Here is a 24,342-nt window from a genome sequence, read left to right as displayed (position 1 = left end):
AAATGTACAACAATGTCTTCCGAATTGACGCTCAGATTGCGCATAAAAATGGACAATTCGAGAAGAGAAGACTCGATTACTCGGGCTTCTATTATATCGAGATTATTATCGCAGCTCGTTCTTTGTAATTATTGACCAATTTGCAACTATAAAAGACGAATTGCAAAGCTCGAACAATCGTATCTCCTCTTCCCAGATTGTATCCATTTCTGTGGACAATTATAGAGACATTACTATAGTTCGAAAAATGACCGAAAGAACGCCGGAATTCGACCATATCCCAAACAGCCTTGAATCCCGCGAACATGAACGTTCCCAAAGGAGATGCGTCTATAAATAATAATCCCACAGATCGGTTCACGCGAGATTGCACGTTCTAAACAAATGATTTAGGGGAATAATTAATGGGAGCGCATCGAAGGGAAGAAATATTGAAATATCGCAGACAGCTCGAAAATAAAAGGTTATTTAGTTTCGCGCTATTTATAGCAAATCTTATACCCCCCCCCCTCCTCCCCGTCCCCCTCTGAAAGATGATCATTTATCTCTTCGTACCGTTTCTGCGTCGTGTTCCACGGTTCGTTTTCTTCGTGTTTCTGCTGCTGGCGAGCAGCGCACGTGCGAAACGCCGCATGGTAAATGGAGATCCCATTCGCCGTAGGATCTCGGCTAGGATACCGGCGAGAAAAAACGCGAGCCAGAAAATGCTCGTTCATGTGTTCGGTGAAAGGACCGTGATACGACGGATTGCGCAACTGTAATAGTAATCACATAAATTAGCGAATAACGAGAAACGTTAGCCTCGCTGCAGAACATCGGGTTTATATTGAATGCATATTTTCTGATCGAGTATTTTCCTCTTTCTGACTACTGTAACAGGATCAGAACGCCGTCGTAAGCATACTATATTCTTTGCTTTATATTCTTAGTTCATTTTATATTTTTAGTTTATTTTTGTAGAAACGTGCTGAATTTGTTGCAGAAAGTAGGGGAATTCTTGGAATTACTGCATATTTGTCTTCGATATTATGTTACATTATATCTATTATAATAGATACGTATAATATATATAATATGTATATATATATATATATATATATATATATATATATATATATATATATATATATATCTACAATCTATAGTTAATGCAATTTATATATTATATATTATACATATATTATATCTATATAATATATATATATATATATTATATAGATATAATATAGATTGTTATTTTTCATATATTTTTCACTTTATCTCATCGCAAGAATAATCTGCAAATAATTATACATAACTTTGTATTTATATTTAGATACCTCATATGTTTGCTAAGTTTTTCCAAGTCTCCTTTGAAACAAGGCTCGACGAGTTCTAAGATTTAAGATTACGAGAACCTTGCCTTTCCGGATTACGTACATTGTTAGGCAAATGAACGCCTGTGCAGTTTTCGTCGTCAGATCGCGATCTGGATACAAACACCGTTAACGTCGTTATCGTTGCTTATTTCGGATGAAATCTGCAAATCGTATTAACGGTACCGTGGTAACACACGCTAATGAAAATGCTAAATCTAGCTTGTAAATCCTATATTTCAAATTTGTCCTTTTCGAGCCCCATTACGTTTTCAATAGTGAAATCATTTAAATTAAAAATTTTATTAAACTAAAATAAAATAAAATAAATAATAAAAAGAAATAAATAAATAAAATAAATAAAAAGATATGTAATAATGAAAAAACGTCGATCCTATAACTGCTACGAAAATAAAATTGACGATCTCATCACAATTCATTATAGTGAAATTTCGATTATCTAAGTCGAGCAAAGAGAGACGAATGTTCGGATAATAGAACATTTCATTCTTATCGATTAAAACATTTTAATTAATAAACTTTGCTTTCCCGGGATTCCTGAGGTCGTTTGAAGTAACATTTTCCTGAGCGAAAATCTTCTACGAGGCTTCGTTTACGAGTTATTAACGAAAAACGCTAACCAATAAGAGGCGAGATCGGCTGGCACGAGGTGCGGCCGGACCAATCAGCGCAACTGGGCCTCGCGCGCTCGTTGGCTCGACCGCCGCGCGCCTACTCGAGCTCGCGCCTCTCATTGGTCCGCGTTTTTCGTTAATAACTCGTTAACGGTGCCTCGGAGAACATTTTTGTAAAGGAAAAAGTTGCTTCAAATTACCTCAGGAATCTCTCATTTCCCGGAAGTACCATAATTTTAGGACACGTTGAACAGCGATGACTAAAAATTGTCTTCATTAATTAGGCGATATAGAATCTGCAGTAACACAATAAATAAAATATTTTATCGCATGAAATTGAAGAAATTAGCAAACTAATAAGAAATATATACGACCTACCGGCTAAAAAGATATGTGACCCTTAAATATTGAAAGAAACTAAATTTGGTTAATTTCTACTCGAATAAATGAAGTTTAATGCAGAAGAAGTTTAAATTGTGTTCTATTATCCGAAACTTCTGCTATCTATTAGTTCGGATACGGGAGTAGTCTCCACTGTATTTGAATTGTAAATAATTCCTCGTAATTGAATTCTAAATGAATTTTAACCTCGACCAGTTCCGAAAGGTCTGGCCGAACGCGAATAATCTCGCTGCTGGTGTTGCTCAATCGAAAAATCAAATCGATTGCGGTGCCGCGCGCGGTACGGCACGTGGTAACAGGAGACAGAGAGACCGGTGACATTTCGACTTCTTGGTCGTGTACGGCGCACGTGCCCCAGCGTTACAGCTGTGAGCTGCTGCGAGCCCGGAGTTTCTGAGCAGGAAGAAGCAGCCCGTGCCGAGGGAGAGAGCGCATCGATATCAGCGTGCGCGATGGGGCAAAGGAAAGTGCAATCGTTGCAACTAGCTCCTATGCACCTGCAGCCGAGAGTGCAGCCGCTTCCTACGAGATTTAGTGGGCGAATTCGCGACCAGTCGCAAAGCGACTTCCTTCTGCAACGACGACGAAAAAAATCACCGATCATCGTGGGCAAGTATTCTTCGTGGGAAGAATAGAAAATGGTAAAAAAAAAAACGGCAGAAGAACGAAAACTTTTAATTTCCCGTTATAATCAAGGGATTTCCCAAAGGGAGAATGCAAAAATAAATAAAGGTAAATAAAAGCCGAACAGCGGCGCAGTATGTTCTAAATGAAAATCGTGTTTTCGTATGAAAATCATCGAATGAAGTACGTAGAATATTTCTGTACAGGTTATTGCAAGTCACTTGTTCATAAAAAAAAGAGTATCCTATAAACAGAACTGTAAAAAAGTATGATGCTGGACGATTTTCAGTGTGTGGCCGACTGTATATATCGAATGCGTCGCGAAGTCGTCGTTCACCGACGCGACGGCTTCAATTAACACGAAAGCGTAGTTTGTCTTCGTTAACTGTCAACGAGGTCGCGAGTCTTTGCCGAACTAGAGGTCACTCAGGCGCAGGCTGCAGGTGTTCCGCGGGTCATCCAATCGGGAATAAATGTCAATGCAGGAGCAGAAGAGTGCCGGCACGCATTCCCGGCACTCGTGTTCGGATCACGGTGAAAGGAAAGGGTTTCGCGTGTCACGTGCCTAACCAAATATTTCTGCGCATCCTCGACATTACGACCCCGTTCCATTGTACAATGTACAATGCCGGGAAGTATTGGGCTGGCAACTAAGTAATTGCCGATTTCAGTTATAGATGTCTCTCACTTCCATTTTTATGTTATTATTATTATTATTATTTAATTTATTTATTATATTATCATATTAATATTATGTTATATTAATATTATTTATATTATATTTATTTATTATATATTTATTTAATTTATTATTATTGTTATTATTATTATGTTATTTTTTTATTATCCGTGAATGTTGGCAACCGGACGTCGCGCGTCTCCCTCCCCGCGGTTGCCTCTTTCGGCTCGAAGCACTTCGGGTGAGGAGGCGTTGCCCTCGCGATCTGAATGTTGCGTGCGCAGGTTAATTCCGAGCCCTGTCCTAGACTAAATATTCTTAAACAATTTCAGGTAGTTGATGGAGTTAGTTTCGTGGAAAATGAAATTGAAGAGAGAAAGAGAGAGGAGGAGAGAAAAAGAGGAAGAGAGGGAAAGAGAGAGAGAACAATAGAAAGAGAGGGAAAGAGAGAGAAAAATAGGAAGAAAGGGAGAGAGAGAGGGAAAGAGAGAGAGAAAAATAGAAAGAGAGGGAAAGGGAGAGAAAAATAGAAAGAGAAGGAAAAAGAGAGAAAGAAAAATAGAAAGGAAGAGAGGAAGAGAGAAAAAGAGAGAGAGTAGAATTCAACGCGTCAAATATATTATTAAAACTTCGAAATTTCTTATTTAGAATACTTTCGCAGTGGTTGCGTTGAAATTCGCATAAAAGTCCTCGGCGTGATCACAAATGGAACACCTACCCTACTCGAAAATTTCTCACGGTTACACGTGCCCTAATCCGCTGAAACAGCGCCAGCACCGAGTGCCGTCCCTTAGTCGTGTTGTAGAGACAAGTGAGGATTCTTTGAAACTCCGACGTTAACCAGAATGAGAAAAATCTGACGTTCGAGTGTCCGCTTCTCAGATTTCACAGCGTTGCGTCGCGTCGCCGGGTCGTCATGCGTCTCGAAGCGAGCAGACCTCGGCTCTCGCTTGGGTATCGTTTGAAACGTAAATACTGTCCGCGGGAGTGGAGGGCATCAAAATGGCCGCATAGAGAATTCGTGCCGATCCGAATAGAGAAATTCGTCAGCCGTTTGTCAACCGAGGCACCTGAAAGTTGCCGGATGATTCATTTTAAAAGCCCGCGGTGCGTAAGGTGCGTCTCGAAATCCGACGGGTAGCTCCTATAGAGGCGGTTCTCCCTCGACTCGAAAAGCCCTTACCTGCTTCTTTTGTATCCGAGAGGTACATAAACCTGCGCCCCCTTTTTTCCAGCACGCCGCCGTTAATGGAGGTAACGAAGCTCCTGTAACACCTGCGTTCGAAGAGGTCGGACGCACAGGTTGCAGCGAAGCTTTCCTTTGATTTACTGACAGAAAAGGTTTCTCATAATAACCGAGACCCAAACGAAACGGTTTGGGTAATCTTTTTCGTTTTACGACGTACAGATAGCAACAACCGGAATGTAAACACAGCGCATGTGTAAATAGTTTAACTGTTTTTAAAAAATGCATTCTTTTTTACATAAAGCGCTGTGTCGTGAACAGACTGTAGATTTTATATGGAATTATGGTAAAAAAATGTCCACGGAAATGTCCAAACCGTAAAGACATTTACAAAACTTGATAATGTTCTATTCTTAAATTTACTAGAATTGTTAGCAAGAGGAATACGGTCCTATTCAATTTATATTTAATAGAATATATGAACTTGGAAAATTTTTATATTGCATAATTATTATTCGACGAAATCTTCTGATAAAAAAGTTGAAAGCAGGAGCTTTTTATTTTTATTTCTTGTCATCACAAATAAGAGCAAAATTTAACAAAGGCATTTTAGTCTACGTATCTCCTAAAAGCAATTCGAATCGCTTAAACCAGTTAAAAGAAAAAATTATTACGTTTTAGAAACGTCTCGGTAACTGTATCTATCGTATATCGATCGAATGGTTCGGCTTTAAATTCGCATGAGTCATCCGATATACTAATATTCGCCTGTCAGAACAATCGTCGCGATATCGATCGCATTCTGCAAGTTCGAGGAAAATGATACGAAACGCAATGTCAGAGGAGGGATAAAGCTTTAAACACGCACTTACCCACCTGCCTCTTATCGAAGGGTGTTGCATGGCGACAGATGCGCCAGCGAAACCCTGCAAGGGGCGTGCATATCGAGAAGCAGTTGAATTACCGCTCGGAACGTGCGTGGTCCTCTGTTTTAAACATTAATTTCGAGGGGGGAAAAATATACGTGAACGGCTGTTTAGCAACGCGGCAGACATCGACGACTCGTGATAGACGCGCCGACAAAGTATCCGGTTTCTTCTTGAATTTTTCGAAAATCGGAGCACGTATTCGTGGATTTCAAGCTGGTCCTGGTTCGTATCACGCCATCGTATATATATATATATATATATATATATATATACAGGGTGTCCCAAGAATGTCTCGCAATCCGGAAATGGCGGGTTCCTCGGATCATTTGAAGCAGCTTCTTCCTTTGCAAAAATTTTCTCCGAGGCACCGTTAACGAGTTATCAACGAAAAACAGTGCGCCAATAAGAATCGAGTACGGCTGACGCGAGGCGGCCCAGCCAACCAGCGCACGAAGCCCAGTTTCGCTCTTTGGCTCGGTCGCCTCGCGCCAGCCGAGCTCTCCTCTCATTGGTCACTGTTTTTCGTTAATAACTCGTTAACGGTGCCTCGGAGAACATTTTTGTAAAGGAAAAAGTTGCTTCGAATGACCTGAGGAACCCGCCACTTTCGGATTGCGAGACATTTTTGGGACACACTGTATATTAATGTATTAATATTTCGATATATTGAATTTCAATATACATATTAATATTTCGATATATTAAATTTCAATATATTAATATTTCGGTATATTAAATTTCAATATATTAATATTTCGGTATATTAAATTTCAATATATTAATATTTCGATATATTAAAATTTCGAACACTTCAATAACATTTTTACGATTTCTACGGATAATTAGAATTTCTAGTCTAATTTTAGAAGCTCCTACAGACAATTCGAATCTTTAATAAAGTGAGAGGATATTTTTGCGCCTCACATACGTCAACGTGAAGTCACAGCAGACAAGAAGTACTGTTAGCTGACGTCCCGATGGTATTGTATTTTAATATTGCCGCTGTGCACCGAGTTCTAATGAATAAACGATCAGCGATAGGTGTACAAACTATTAACGCATGTCGTGGCGTGTAGAATTGCGTGTCGCCATTTACATTTACATTCGCGGAATAATTCGCGGACGGTCTATCGGATGAATTAGTAGATAATGGAAAAGAAATTGCACATATCTTTTGCATTCGTTCCCACGGCTCCGTTCGCACAGTCCATATTCATCTTGGAAGAAGTTGAGTATTGTTTCTCTGATAAATACTTATTATTGTTATATATAATGTATAATATATATAATTATATATTATAATATAATATATAATATATAATTATATATTATAATATAATATATAATATATAATTATATATTATAATATAATATATAATATATAATTATATATTATAATATAATATATAATATATAATGTATAATATATGATTATATATTATAATATAATATATAATATATAATGTATAATATATAATTATATATTATAATATAATATATAATATGATGTCTTTAAAACGTATTATTTCAGACGTTAAAAGGACGTCTTTAAAACGTATTATTTCAGACATTAAAAGGACGTCTTTAAGACGTCTTATTTCAGACGTTTAAATTGATGTTTCTAAGACGTATTATCTCAGACGTTGAAAGGACGTCTTTAAGACGTTAAAAGGACATCTCTAAGATGTCCTATTTCGGACGTTAAAAGGACATCTTTAAGACGTCTTAAAGACCTTCTGAAGACCTCTTAAAGACGTCTTTGTTCTATCTGGATAATAATACGTATAAACATAGCAATCATTTCGCAGCTAGTATTGCCTTAAAAGTAATTTGATAATCATTAGACAGGCGTAATATTCTGAATCTCTTCGCGAACACTGTCTCGAACCTCTGCCTTTAACGAGCATTTATCGCGAAAGAATCTGGAGGAGTGTCGATAAGTAGTATAATGGGCTGCGCTCGGTAAATATCGTAAGCACAGCGAGCCTCGATGGCTTTCTCGCTTGACATTACGGTCCGTTCATCATCCGCGCGCGTCTTCAAAATGTTCGAGCATCTCAAACAAAGGCTGTCGCTGTTGCATGCGCCGCCCACGACGTTTTTCCGTGGAAAAGATTAGCTCTTCCACACACCGTGCTCGTGCAGCGTATGCTACAACAGATTCATCTCGCACACTCGCAGAGCAAAATCCGTGACGAAAGCGTGATCGTCGAATCGAAAGCTGTTTCAACCCGTTTCCTGAAAACATGTTGTGCCTTGGACACCGATTTGGCAACTTCTTCTGTTTATGACTACACTGTAGTTTCCAGAACTATCAGGAGAACAGATGCGATTTCGAAAAAAAAAAGAAAAAAAAATAGTGGAAGACGCACCCAAACGTCTTAGACAGTTATCGTGCTGAGACATTGTTGCGACTCCTCGAGAATGTACCGGAGGTCTGCGAAGCATCCGAGTAAAGAGGGGTGGCTAAGTGACCGTGAGACATAGCAGCCCCTTTGTTATCGTGCTTCGTTTTGCTCTTCAGGATAGAAAGTTCCTCATTGTCGTTGGCCCCGGCAAGTGGCGTCTGGAAATCCTCAAATAGCGGCAGGTCTATGGAAAAACTCTGGCGTCCTACGTGCTTAGGAATACGGTCTTCTAATTGAAGGGGCCATGGTCGGAGCTACGCAGCGGAGTACACACCGACGCTTTCGAAATATACGTCGACGAGAATATTTCCGTTTTCTTTGGAGAAACTTATTCTACGTTTTGTACATCTGCGATTGTTTCGTAGCTTTTTTCTGGATATTTTAAAACATGGAAACATAAAACAAACTATATACATGGTGTAAAGTCAGATGGTTACAAGGAAATTGTTAGTTTAGGTAAATATGAGATAGTTATAGAGGAGCAACATACATAAAAACACTAGAGTGAGCAAAGAAGGTTTATAAACAAATTGATATATTGTTTACTAAAATAGAAAAATAAATAGCAAAGTTTATAAATTGCATGGACTTTCATTGTTCTTTTAGTAAAAAGTAGGCTCTGAGGAATAACAATGCTTCTTATACTGTATTCATTTATTTAATGTAATTAAATACAATATAATAATATTGTATTTATTTAATGCAATATAATAATGTATTCATTTAACACAATACAATAATATTGTATTTATTTAACACAATACAATAATATTGTATTTATTTAACACAATATAATAATATTGTATTTATTTAACACAATATAATAATATTGTATTTATTTACATGAACAAATCGAAAACATAAAATTATAATCCCTGCGATTAATCTTAAACGAGATAATATGATTATTAATTATCTAGACCAGAATTTTAGATTCCTCGCGACGCTTCAAAAACTTTATTATTTTAAAAATTCGTTGTAATGCCACTCACAGATTTATCGTCGTTCAGAAGTAGTTTTACAGATAAGTAGAAGTTTTATAGATGATTTTAATTTTTTCCAATCTGAATTTTTATTTTAATTTTTTTTAGATAAGTTTTTTAAATTTTATAGATAATTGTCTTCCACGCGTGAAAGTGCCCAGCTTTTTTGTACGCCGTGCAATTACATTCTCCGAGTGCATACACGCGCTCTGTCGTAATAACCGGTAACGTAATAATTCCCAATGTTTTTTTTCCATTGTGCTTCTCGAAAAAATTCAACCGACGTTTCATTGATTAGCTGTCAAGAAACGCCTACGTCACATTCATACGTTCAATACGTATGTTTCGCAACAACAGCAAAAAATTATATTTCGAATTTATATTTTCCCGAATTAACCGTAATCATTAGTTTGTTACTTGTATTGTTTCATGCACACATAATTTTACAGCGAGAAAAGAGAGAGTATTTCATTTGGAAATCAATATTCGAAGCAAATATAAACCAAAAATAAATGTCTTCGTTCGAGCATATCAAACAAACGAAGCTGAATTTAAAGAAATTCAATTTTCACGTCTTCCAGTTCAGTGAATTCAACGTGGATGCACAATCCCCGCACACGTAAAATGAACAAAAACCAAGCCGACTTCCATTTACTATTGAAAAACAACAATTAGTTCGCACGCTGACAAAGAAACCGTCCTCCCCTCGCATAAATAAGCGGAAGAAGTTACGGCAGAATAGATGTTCCGAAAGAGATATACCGTATCGACGTTGCTCAGGAAGGAAGAAAAGGGAAAGAGAGTCCCCCGAAATTACCGGTTCATTCTATCCGAAATCAAATTGCGTAACAATCTCGTAGCATCGTAACGTAAAACAATGTTAGTCCCATGATTGCTCTCTCTCTCTTCCGCCTTGTCGCCCTCCCCGCCCTCCACTCCGCTTTTTGCCGCACTGTCACGTTGCGTATGCATGGAAGTGTACCTTCTCTCGCGTCTATTCGTTCACTCCTTCCGCAGCCCCGTTCGTCAACTTCCCCTTTCCGCTCCGCGAAAGCCACCGCGACCCTCTGCCCCTCCTACCTAACCCTACTCGCGCCCTTTCCTCCCCTACCGTTCGCAGCCTATGCCCGCCAGCCCCCCACCACCTCTACTTTTCTCGGCTACAACTGACCCCGGAGCTTGGAGCCAGGGCCTCTCACCCACGCTGCTGGCTCCGCGTAGTAAAAATGGCGGCGGCTCGTGTACGCTCTGTAGTAAACGCCAGGGACGCACTCTGACCCCAGCCGCATTTTTAACACTGAGGCGCCGCTGAAAATTGCTATATAATATTTATATATTATGTGTATAATATTATTATTATTCTACTATTATTCATTATTATTACACATTATTCTAATATTATTATTCTATATAATATTTATATTATATATATATAATATAATAATATTATACACATAATATGTATAAATATTATAATTCTATATATTATAAATATAATATATATAATTAGCTATATATATTTAATAAATTTGTTTATTGGAAGAATGATTAAAAGTGTTTAAAACTTTCATATTGCAAACAATACAAAAATAATATAACATTGGAAGGGATACGCAATTTAATATTATATTAATATAATAATTTAATAGCAATTTATATATATATATTTAATACTATATTAAGATAATGATTTAATAGCAATTTATATATATATATAATCGATCGCCCTTGCGATCGATGCTGCGTTGCGCCGGCCATCTGACGCAGCGGCAATGATCGCGGGGGCGAGGCGTCAGTCGTGCGCGATCTCTCATTGGTCACAGTTTCTCGTTAATAACTCGTTAACGGTGCCTCGGAGAACATTTTTGTAAAGGAAAAAGTTTCTTGAAATGACCTCAAGAATCCGTAATTTCTCTTCCGTAATTTCTATATAAACGCGATAAATCATTATAGATGTGATACGCTTTTATTAAACGATTTATTAACGATTTATTAACGAATTTCTAAACCGCGGCAGAACGCACAAATTAACAAGAACAAACAGCATTTTCACTATTATAATAAATATCATAATTATTATAATAAACATCAAGAAACATAGTCCCCATACAATGCTAAGAATGAAAGAATCTTCTCTCTAAAAAAAACCATCATTAATATTAAAAATTTACGCGAAGATAAATAAGAAAGAAAAACATAATCATCGTAAAACGCATCGCCTAATCGAATAACACACCCAACAAACAATTAAAAGAAGAACTTTCCGAACCAGTCTCAATTCTAGCGTCCGAACAAATTCAAATCCGCTCTGCGTCCCTGAATCCTGGGACTTATGTATCGGCGCTATAACGTCTATAGCACAGCTTACTACCGCCTATAGTACTATATATAGTACTATACCTCGTACTATAGCACCGGGGTACCGCGGCCGTCTCGCAGACGCGTTTACCGGGCCCTGCTCGCGCTTCCGTACCTGACCGCGCGAGTCCCACGGGCGCTGCGGTCGCTCCGGAGCGGTCCCAGCCCAATCGGGGCATTGTTGCACCGACGCCTGGCTAAGAGAGTAGCACACTGCTTGCCGCGGAAAGCTCGCGTATTAGTGCCAGTGTTTGTCAACAGCCGGTGGACGATGTACAGTGATACCGATGCTTCGTTGAAGAACGATCGTGGATGATTGCCCGCGCGATCCCGTACACGGATAACCGTCGAAGTTCCTCCGAGCTGTTCTTCCGAGCGACGAATCCTCCATGCAAGAGCTGCCGAACCGGGGAAGAACGATGAAGCAGGAACAGAGGCCCAAGAGGCAGGCCCTCTTCCAGATCGCCAAGGTTTGACATTTCGCGATTTCGCTCCGGATACGGAAATACTCGTTCGGCTGCGATCGAAACATTTTTCCTGCGAAACTGTATGCCGCGATAACCGCTGTACCGTTACGCGGATCTCGATGCATGGATTACCGTGTGTCTACCTGTTGATTCTTCTCGGCACGGCCGGTTCTTCTTCTTTAAATCGCGCCGTAAATATGGACGCTCGGTTCTTCTTCTTTAAATCGCGCCGTAAATATGGACGCTCGGATGGATCGTCTTCTGTCGCGCCGCGCCGGATCGTCGCAGCATCGCTCGGAACGAATCGAAAAATCGAGCTTTAAATTTCGCTTTTCTGATTCGCTGGGCATTTGGGACTCTGGGGTTTTTATTTAGGAAATATTTTATTTCGCGAGGAGCCGATCGGCGGTCGATTTTTGTTAACAACGCGCGTTGTTTTTGAAATCGTTTCGCGCAGATATTGCGGAAAATTGCTCGCGAAAGTAATTTATATGGAAAAATGAATATTAAATGAATCTGTATGAATAAATTAGTTTATTATTTGGTGTATAAGTCGATCTATGCGTGTTCGGCGTTCGATTTTTGTGAACAGCGCGTTGTTTTTTAAATCGTCTCGCGCAGATATTGCGGAAAATTGCTCGCGGAAGTAATTTATATAGAAAAATGATTTATATTAATATAATAAATCTAGAAAATACTTGCTCGATTATTTAGCAGGCTAAAAAGTAAAAATTACTCCATTCGAGCGCGAATGAACTTGAAATCGTCACGTGACCGAATATTTATTTATATCGCGTAGCAGGACGAACTTTTCTGTTTCATTTCTTTCTTTTGATTTAGAAGATGCAGATTTTTATCGAATAGATTTGTAACTTTCGTACCGCGTCGTCCACGAAATTATCTCGCGTGAGAAATTGTTGATAAATGACCGCGAATTGTTGAACATTTCGCGATATATATATACAAAATGATGCTTTTTCGGCAACGTCACACTTAATTCGCAGGATTGTTCTGTTTTCTGTGCTCATTCGATGTCGCGTCCGATCCGAGAAAGGCGTTTTCGCCGGAGAAAGGCGCACAAAATGGAGAATCGCCGTGCGGCTTCGCGAGATGCGAGCGTCTCGTCTCGATCGTAAACGAAAACCATTGGTCAATTGTCTTTTGAAAAACGCGCGAAAAGGTATTTTTGCGTTCGCAATGCTTTGTCAATGGTTTTCTGCCTTTCTTCGACCGAATGGAGCGTGGTCACGTGACATGGACGCGCGAAATGGAGTTCGGGAGAGTTCGCCGCCGCCGCAAAATTTCCTTTATGGGTGTTCGACGAACGTTTAAGATCGAATCACGAAGGCAAGACCTTCGCGCGATTTGTTGAAATTGTAAAAAAGCGTGGAATGCGGCGGCTCGTGATCCATTTTCCTCTCTCTTTTCTTTTTTCTACTTTTTTTTTTACATCGTCTTCCGGCGAGGCGATTGTGAATGAACTGGTTTCCACAACGATCTTGCGAAAACGCAGTGTTTTTCCCTGCATTGTGACGACTGAGAACAAGATAGAAATATTTTGCGTATTCTTGCAGTCAATTTGAATATATAATTATATTAATTGCAAAAACCACCATGAACGTGGAAGAATTGATATTTTCACAAGCAGTGCGACGAATAAGTTTCGAGAACTCGGTCCAATATCTCAATAAAAAATAGCGTCATCTGCGTTTTTAAACCGTCGTTCGAAAGCTGCGACATTCCTCTTTCGAATGGTATAAATTTCGATTTGATCTGTTGATAAACAGCAAAGTTATAACAATTCTCCCTGAACAACTTTCTCGTCGACGTTGAAACACGACCAAAAATCGTCGCGCGTCGATCGTTCCAAAGAAAGCGGTCGCAGCCGCCGGAAACGTTCCAAACTTCCTGAAATCAATTGTTACGGGGCGACGAAACACGGTGCTTTCGGTACGACCCGGAAACCAAGCGTCGAAGCGCGGAATGGAAGTCGAAAGATTCACCGCGAGCCGAAGAGCACCGGGAAGTTCCATCGAAAATCAAGACGATGCTCGTTACATTCTTCGACGGCGAAGGAATTATCCGCGGGGAACCGGCCAAACGATTACTGGAACATATTATCTCGAAGCTTCGAAGCGTTCGACGGCCAGAATCCGTCGTGTTCGATCCGAATATCGCGATCCGGAGACCCGGTGTCCGTTGCGCGACGATGCACCGAGTCGCGCCTCGCTCGTTGTTCGTCGATTTTCGGCTCGAAATCGAGTCCGCGCGTCGAATCGTCCACCGTGTTCGCTTGATTTGACCCCAGGCGACTTCTCCCTGGTCCCAAAATTGAAATTGAAGTCGAAAAGATGTATTTTTAACGACATCTCGACCGTCGAAACTGCTTCGACGCGAGCGCTAGAGGCGATTTCACGAAACGAGCTGGAACACGCGTTTGAATCGCCGTCGAATCGCTGTGACAAGTGTGTCGAAACTGGAGGAGAATATTTTGAATGAAAAACATCGAGAAATATTCGTGTATCTTGTTGTTATATTTGTCGCACTGTGCATTTGAAAAACGTTCTAAGAAGGGAAGTTTCTTCGTCTCCTTAAACAACGGGAACACACGTTTTTGCGGTTACGACGCGACGATCGTGGCTCGAAAGAGTTTGCGGCCGATCCGGTATAATGAACCGATCGGGTCATGTGTACGTAGAAATCGCATAAAACTGTTGGTTACGCATGCAAATTAGCCGCGATCGTGGTGGGAAACTCGGTGCGTTCGCGATGAAATCCGCGCGGTCTTCTCTTTTGCTGCTCTATGGAAAACCGTGGTTGCACGCGAAGAATAGGGGCAAATTAATGGTAAACCGTGCCCTTTTGCTTTTCCTATATTACGTCATATAATAAATGGTATGAACATTACGTCGTAAACTAATTAGGCGATGTGGTGCAAAAGGAAAAGTGGTTGTCAATTTGCGTTTTCGAAATGCTGGTCGAACTTTTGGAAGGAATTCGTTGATTATTAAAATTGTCGTGCTTTTTTCTCGGTAAAGTATAATTTGTATATTATATTATATTATATTATATTATATTATATTATATTATATATATTATATATATTATATTATATATATTATATATATTATATTATATATATTATATATATTATATTATATATATTATATATATTATATTATATTATATTGTATTATATATATTATATAATATTATATTATATTATATTATATAATATTATATTATATTATATTCGCAATATAATGTTCGCGTGTTGTTACCGTTGTTGAAGAAACGTGATCGCAGAGGACGTTTTGAATTGTTTCTAAATGCGTTTAGTCGACTTGCGGAGAAAAAGAATTGATTTAAACGGTATTAAAATAGATTTTCGCCAAGATAACGCGTGTGAAACTGTTGCTTAATGAATAGTCGAAACTCTCAATGTATTCCATGAAGGAGATCTAGACGAATGCCTTGCAGTCATGCAACGATAATTAGGAATTTAGAGCATCCTGGAATTAAGATGTGTGTGTACGAACGCTGTTTCCCTTGGAACTTCCTCTTGAATTTCTTTCTACTTTAGTGTCTAGTCGAAAAAAAAGAACCGTGAAATTAATGCTGTCTCAAATTCCGAAAAGCATTATTACAGATTCATTGAAGATTTATTTCAGATTTATTGTCATCACGTGTGCGAACAATGGTAATTGATCGAGGCACTTTTAACAACTTTTGAACTCACGGAAATGTATTTACATATATGTATTATTAATGGTGAATTTGTTTACAAACCGGTGTTACATAATGTCACAGAAAATAAAATTGAATGCATAAAATAAAATTGAAATTAAATTGAAATGAAATTAATTGAAATTAAATTGAAATGAAATAGAATTGAGATGAAATAAAATTGAAATTAAATAAAATTGAAATTAAATAAAATTGAAATTAAATAAAATTGAAATTAAATAAAATTGAAATTAAATAAAATTGAAATGAAATAAAATTGAAATGAAATAAAATAGAATAAAATTGAAATAAAATAAAATAAAAATGCTTCATTTAACATGAGATAAATTCATAATAAATTCATAGTAATTTCGGGAGTTTCGGAGAGAACATTTTAAGTAACTGTCGCCGCTACTAATTGCTTTTAAAATACCATCGCTCGATCCAACGATTCCACAAATTATCCCTATTTAGCATTAGTATTATTCGTACTTTCTCCGACGACACGAAATAAAGGTAGCGATGCAAACTGAACATTAACTATTTAAATATTATTTAAATACAGCATCGTTACTGCAAATTCTGTATTTATTATTACCGTCATCTTTCACCCTTGTTTACACAATTTGAAAATTGTAATTGGAATATTTTGCAATCTGCTTTAGTTTGAAAATGTACGAGTTCATTTGTTCACCTTGCAACACGGTTAAAAAGTGGGGAAACGTTTAAACATGTTTTCCTATATATTCTTTTTCTTTTTTAATAAGATTTATACGCGCGGACGAGCGTTTCGGCGTTCTTTGTGGCCGCTTTCACGATCAAAAACACGAATGCACAGTGCACAGGGCGTTTTATGCGTCGAGAGGAAGTGCCCGTAATAACCGAGGCGTGCACTTGTCTCTCTCGAGCAGTATAATACTACATGCATACATACATACATATATTGTGGAACGGCCTGACCCGGCTGCCATATTGAACCCTGTTCACTTGTTGTGGGTCCCATCGGCGGTCTTTCAAAACGTGCCCGTTCAATGGAAACCTTTTGCTGCACGTGCAAGCGTCTCTCCTCGTGATCTTACCACACACGATTTGCAAATAAAAAAGCACGCGCGACCAATCATATTGGACAAATTGCGGCGGGCCAAAAAAATTAACGCTTCGACGATGGGACTCGGTTAAATGTTTTGATTATTATATGAAATTACTATTTGATTATTATTATATATTATATATATTGGTATATATTATAATTTATATTTATATTATAATTATAATATTATATATCATATATTATTAATATTATATACTATATATTATTAATATTATATACTATATATTATAAATATTATATACTACATATTATAAATATTATATATTATATATATTATAAATTATTATTTGATTATCGTAATTATTAAGTAATTTATTAACTTAGTATTAATTTATTAGTAGTGACAGTTAGTTTGTTAATTTAGTAACTAATTTATGTTCTCCAAATTTTACAAATTCGTACGGAATTTAACATCTTAATGCCATCATAATATTATATAATATTATATAACAGTATATGTTATATTTTATATATTACATAACAGCATATTTTATATTATATAAACCTAATATTGTACACAGATGAATCGATTAATTTTTAGCAGAAATTTTCCGTTCAGTTTCAATAAACCATCGAAATTATTTCACGACAGAGAAGGAATTGTACGAGTTTCTCGCATAATTTCTCACCAACGAATCTCGTTCTCGATGAATCTAGATCAGACTGTGTAATCACTATAAAAAGCATCAATAAATTTCTGTCCAATTAACGAAAGCGACACGTGAAATCTGCTCGCTCTGTTTTGTATCGCCCGACGAAAATACGCGATTAGGCCATTAGACCTAATGGAATCAGAGCGCTCGAGATAACGCGGCGTTATTGTACAATTCTCGATACCGCAATTAACTTAATTGCGCAAAAAACGCGTGTTCTACGAAACCGGACTAATTCATTATTCTTCGATTTCTCTCGAGAGAACAAATCAGTTACTAAAATTATGACACTTGGCAAGAGAGAATGATGTCCGCAAAATTCGGATGAAATATCGCATAAATAAATAGATAAATAGCGCATTCCATTTTCTCACGAAGCGTCCTAATTAGATTCAATTAAACTCGATAAAATAATTACATAATAAGGCACTGAGTTGATAATAATACGATTACTATTATATTGATAATAATAATACTATTATAATAATACGATTATTATTATATTGATAATGATACTATTATAATAATACGATTATTATTATATTGATAATAATACTATTATAATAATACGGTTATTATTATTATTATTATTATTATTTTTGTACGGCCTTGCGGCTCGTATTTTCCAGTCGCCAAAATTGATAACAGCTGTAAAATAAAATATATTCTCTTGCCAAATTGTCACATTTTTGTGCGCAATCGGACCGCGAATTAGGCAGAAATTATTGTACTTAGAATTGGTCTTAAAAGTTAAAAAATGTGGTTTATTCCATTTCTTACTGCAATCTCAATTCATTGCGATTTCTGCAAAAATTTGTTTATTCTTTGCCTAGGCAAAACATGTCAATTTCACATCTGAAGATCTGCTTTATTTGCAATTTAAAGCACTGCTTTATCCAGCTCCGTTCACGTTCCAATATCCTTCCACCCTTCAAATTTCTACAATTTCTTTTACCGCTTTCGCTAATTCTTAAAATCTCTTCAGAGTTTCGTTTCTAAATCTCCGTGTGTTACGAACGGTACGTACGTACAAACAACCGGCATGCTTTTCACAGTGGATATTTTCACGTTGCAGGTGTTATGGCATCTCGACATATTCCGGCGGAGCTTCAGGGAGCTTTCAGGACACGCCTGCATGCGAGAATCGTGCATCTTCTGCGCCCTCAAGGTAAGCGAGATTCATCTTTCGGAGGGAGAAAGAAAAAGGAACGCGAATCTTAATTAAAACTGGCATCATTGCAGTGGTTAATAACTATGGTTGGAAACTATGGAACCGGCGTTTTTGTTTAGTTTATGTTACGATTACTATTGTATTGATAATAATACGATTACTATTATATTAAAGGGAAAAGAAGGAACGCGAATCTAATTAAAATTAGCATCATTGCAGTGGTTAATAACTATGGTTGGAAATTATGAAACCAGCGTTTTTGTTTAGTTTATGTTACGATTACTATTGTATTGATAATAATACGATTACTATTATATTAAAGGGAAAAAAAGGAACGCGAATCTTAATTAAAACTGGCATTATTGCAGTGGTTAATAACTATGGTTGGAAACTATGAAACCAGCGTTTTTGTTTAGTTTATGTTACGATTACTAGTGTATTGATAATAATACGATTACTATTATATTAAAGGGAAAAGAAGGAACGCGAATCTAATTAAAATTGGCATCATTGCAGTGGTTAATAACTATGGTTGGAAATTATGAAACCAGCGTTTTTGTTTAGTTTATGTTACGATTACTATTATATTGATAATAATACGATTACTATTATATTAAAGGGAAAAGAAGGAACGCGAATCTAATTAAAATTAGCATCATTGCAGTGGTTAATAACTATGGTTGGAAACTATGAAACCGGCGTTTTTGTTTAGTTTATGTTACGATTACTATTGTATTGATAATAATACGATTACTATTATATTAAAGGGAAAGGAAGGAACGCGAATCTAATTAAAATTGGCATCATTGCAGTGGTTAATAACTATGGTTGGAAACTATGAAACCGGCGTTTTTGTTTAGTTTATGTTACGATTACTATTATATTGATAATAATACGATTACTATTATATTAAAGAATAAACGACACTCTCGGACTGATTTTAGAAACAGGATAAGATGAACGTTTCGATTATGTCATAGGATATAGTAAATCTGTAATACATACATGGAAGTTACAATTCACGTTTAATTCTCTATACAGAAACGTTATTAAAGCGATTAAAATGTACCGAAATACATCGCCATTTTAAACGCTCAAAAAATCGCAGGAACTTTCTCATTTTTATTAGCAATTTTTATCTAATATATATGATTCAATTTTATATTGATAATCTATTATAATTATTATAATTATAATATTATATTATATATTATAATTATTATTATTATATTAACATTAACAGCGATCTAAGTTTCTATAAAAAATCTATTATAATTCTTTACAGCAAAAATTTATTGTAATTAAATTTTTTATTAAAAATCTATTATGATTCCTTATAGTAAAAATTCATTATAATTAAATTTTATATTGAAAATTTATCACAATCAAATTTCAAATTAAAAATCTACCACAATTAATTTCACTCATATTACAAAAATACAGTATTTCTTCCCGCGAAAAAAAAAGGTTGACGCTAGATCGCAAAAACAATCAACAATAAACAATTCGATGAATCGAAAGGATTCCCACGCGATCGAAATTATCGGACCTAGATCGTGGGAAACGTCGTCCATCCATCGAAAACATGAAATTAGCTGTGCCCGAATAACAAAAGGATTAATATACATTCCCTAAGCGCGCGGTTGGATCTCATTAAAAAGAAAGAAAAAAGCCATCTCGGCATCTTCACGTATCGACGAGCACCGATGATGATTTTACCAACGAAAGCGAACAGCCTCGAGTGCTTTTCGTACGGCGTCGTGGAAGCCCCGGCTCGAGTGATTTCGATCGCGTGATTTTTTACAAGTGTGCACCACCACCGGCTACTTAGAAAATCCCACGGCGATAATGAAAACGCGAGGACGGGAGGCGGCGGGACACACTCGAGATAAAAGCGTCTGCGCTCTCGAAAACTTAAGACGAATAAAGATTACTTTACGGTCCCCCCCAACCTTCCCCCCCTCCTCTCCACACCCCCTCTGTCATGCCGTGTCTACTTCAAATTACGGCGCTAATCTCCCGTAGGTAATCTAATCTAAAAAGCTGAGCACCTCTCCTTTTCATTACGAGACGAGGAAGATGCTGTCCGGCTCGTAAAATCATGGTTGTTCAAGAAACAATTACACGGCTACTCGGAGCTAAGGGCGAAAGGTGCTCTACGCGTAAAACGTTGTTATTATATCGCGGTGCTTTATGCAAATTCTCATCTTTTTTTTGGTACGTCATTCCGCAGAATTGCGCCATTTTGCAAAACTACGCCATTTATTTCGACCCCATTTTGCAAAACTGCGTCATTTTTTGGTACGCCATTTTGCAAAACATAGAATTGAAGGAAAGTTTCCTCGTTAATTATATATTGTTATATTATACATATATCTATATTTATATATATATTATATAATATATTATTATATTATACACACATCTATGTTTATATATGTTATATGATATATAATAATATTACAATTAATTTAAATTATAATTTTTTATATTGGTAATATATTACAATAAAAATATTATATTATAATATTATAATGTTATATAAATTATAACATTATAATATTATAAAATTATTATATTATTACTATATTAATAATATATTAATATTTAAAATATAATGTTATAATATTATAAAATTATAGTGTTATAATGTTATATAAATTATAATATTATTCTTGTGTAAATAATATCCTTTCGTTTGAATAAATTATTGTAACAATTAGGCACGCGTTTTTTCGGTTACTTGAACTATCGTTGTTCTTCATCAAGCGAAATTAGATCATGCGTATCGGGCGAAACGTGATCACGATTCGCATGCTATTGAAACAGTTCCATTTACTTGTTCACAATAGAACATCGATGGAAGCGATGACTGTAACGGGCCGCACGGCAAGCAGACCTTTCTCCCGTAAGACACACCATTCGCAATCAGATGTGTTCTCTGATTGGTCAAAGGAACGGAAAGTAATACTCCCGGGCGCTCTGTTAGCGGTTCATTGTAGTAAGCTGGAAAAGGCAAGTCGGACGCTGGCATAGAAATGGTCCACGTTGCGATTAACCCTTTGCGATCATCGAGTGGAGTCTTTAAAATCGAGTGGCGCAATTCGATATATCCATAATATATCAATATATCCATATATCCACAATATATTAATGTATCAATATGTCCATATATCCATAATATATCAATATATCCATATGTCCATAATATTTCAATATATCCATATATCCATAATATATCAATATATCCATATATCCACAATATATTAATGTATCAATATGTCCATATATCCATAATATATCAATATATCCATATGTCCATAATATTTCAATATATCCATATATCCATAATATATCAATATATCCATATATCCACAATATATTAATATATCAACATGTCCATATATCCATAATATATCAATATATCCATATATCCATAATATTTCAATATATCCATATATCCATAATATATCAATAATATATCCATATATCCATAATATTTCAATATATCCATATATCCATAATATATCAATAATATATCCATATATCCATAATATATCAATACATCCATGTATATCCATAATATATTAATATATCCATATTTCCACAATATATTAATATATCAGTATGTCCATATATCCATAATATATCAATATATCCATATATATCCATAATATATCAATACATCCATGTATATCCATAATATATTAATATATCCATATTTCCACAATATATTAATATATCAGTATGTCCATATATCCATAATATATCAATATATCCATATATATCCATAATATATCAATATATACATATTTCCACAATATATTAATATATCAATACATCCATATATCCATAATATATCAATACATCCATATATCCATAATATATCAATACATCCATATATCCATAATATATCAATATATCCATATATCCATAATATATCAATATATCCATATATCGTTACGAATGCCAATCGGACGTAGCTAAATAAAAATTGCTCGATCTACGAAACAAATTCGGTGCAATGGATCCATGCCGCGCGCTATCTTCGCAGTTAATTTTAGGATAGGAAGCGAAAGGATACACGACGGAAACAGGGCGTACACATGTAAAACGACGGGGCGAAGTAGGCAAAAAACGCGTAAGACCCTCCCAACATTCTCACGGGGTTAATTAATAATCTCGAGAGTTAATTGCCGCGGGCGAAGGGTGCCGTGTTTTGTGCGAAGCTCGCAGGAATAGAGGCGATTCTCCGGCTCGGAGGACTCGCGTGCTTCTTTGTTGCAAGACTCTCTCTTTCTCTCTCTCTCTCTCTCTCTCTCTCTCTCTCTCTCTCTCTCTCTCTCTCTCTTTATTATCTTCTCTCCGCTTCAGGCGACATGTTAAAATGAAAATTTACCCTTCCCCACGTTTTTTTTCCCTTTTCGGATATATTGAACCTCGCACACTATGCTAACAATTTCGCTAATATTCTACAACAGATTTATGAATATTTAATTAATGAATATTTATCTAATATTATATTATTCCAACGAATACTTTTCTGTCGAATATTTTTCTCCAGTATCGATTATTCGTCATTAATTATTCTATTTACTCGAATAACTCTTTATTTATAATTGTCCGATAAAATAATTGCTTATTTATAATTATTCGATAGAATAATTTCTTATCTACAATTATTCGATAGAATAACTCCTTATTCATAGTTATTCGATAGAATAATTCCTTATTTATAATAAAGAATTTATTATATAATTAATAATTATATAATATTTACATATAATTATTATAATTATTATAATTATTATAATATAATTATAATACAATTATACTATAATATTATAATTATTATAGTTTTTATAATATAATTTATATACATATAATTGTCCAAATCCGAGGTTAACTTGTTAAACACTAATCAATTAAAATTACCTTCGTCACTGCCTTCGGACATTATTAATAATAAATATCTCAATTTAAGTACATATATGAATGGACTTAGGCCACTTTCAAAATAAACGGCTGACTAAGAATGAATGTTAAGTTCGAGGAAGAAAGTACTCACGCATTCCAGAGAGGGAGAAAAAATAGGGGTACATGTAACGCCGAAGAATTCGAACTGACCCAAGGGATCCTAGTGATTCACCGGCAACGTATTCGGGGAGGTGGGAAACCGCTTTAGGGTTAGAACGAAACGAGCGTCGTCCCTCTGTTCTACTACCACGTGCCACCGGGGCGACTATTTCGATTTTACGGCGCTCCGATCTCACCGCGCGCCGACACCTTCGTACAATAAAAACTTTTTAGTGATGTCAAAGCTTGAATGGCTTCAGCGTGATGGTGCCAAATAACTTTCTACGAGTCACCGCGAGGCGCGCAGCATTGACAAGACCGCTTTCCAAAACTCGATTTACACTGGCATTTACAATTTTACAAAAGTGTTCGTACGTAACCTTTTAAAATGCAATAACAATTTTAATATAATAATAAATGACTTGAATGAGTAAACGACGAATTTTTTTTTAAATAATAGAGGGACTGGTCTGTCCGTTTTATCTGGATATCCAGGATATTTTTGTTAATATTTAAAATGTTTTATTATGATATAATATAATATTATAATAAATATTACAAATATATTAATGTAATATA

At 36.1% G+C, this 24,342-nt stretch overlaps 1 protein-coding gene across 2 annotated transcripts in view; it reads left to right on the top strand.

Moving 5' to 3' along the window:
* Positions 1 to 24,342, top strand: part of ec (ubiquitin specific peptidase echinus) — a 120,709-nt gene that overhangs the window by 65,193 nt on the left and 31,174 nt on the right. The window contains exons 1-2 of one of the 2 annotated variants that reach the window (XM_033477911.2): positions 11,740 to 12,029; positions 18,592 to 18,684. In XM_033477911.2, the coding sequence (XP_033333802.2) occupies positions 11,949 to 12,029; positions 18,592 to 18,684 (174 nt within the window). In that variant the 5' untranslated portion in view covers positions 11,740 to 11,948. Of the gene's footprint in view, positions 1 to 11,739; positions 12,030 to 18,591; positions 18,685 to 24,342 lie in introns of those variants that run through there. The other variant, XM_033477909.2, reaches the window with a different exon arrangement.

The sequence above is a fragment of the Megalopta genalis genome, chromosome 9 (genome assembly GCF_051020955.1).
Source record: "Megalopta genalis isolate 19385.01 chromosome 9, iyMegGena1_principal, whole genome shotgun sequence".
NCBI lineage: Eukaryota > Metazoa > Arthropoda > Insecta > Hymenoptera > Halictidae > Megalopta > Megalopta genalis.
This window is presented reverse-complemented; position numbering and strand designations above follow the sequence as displayed.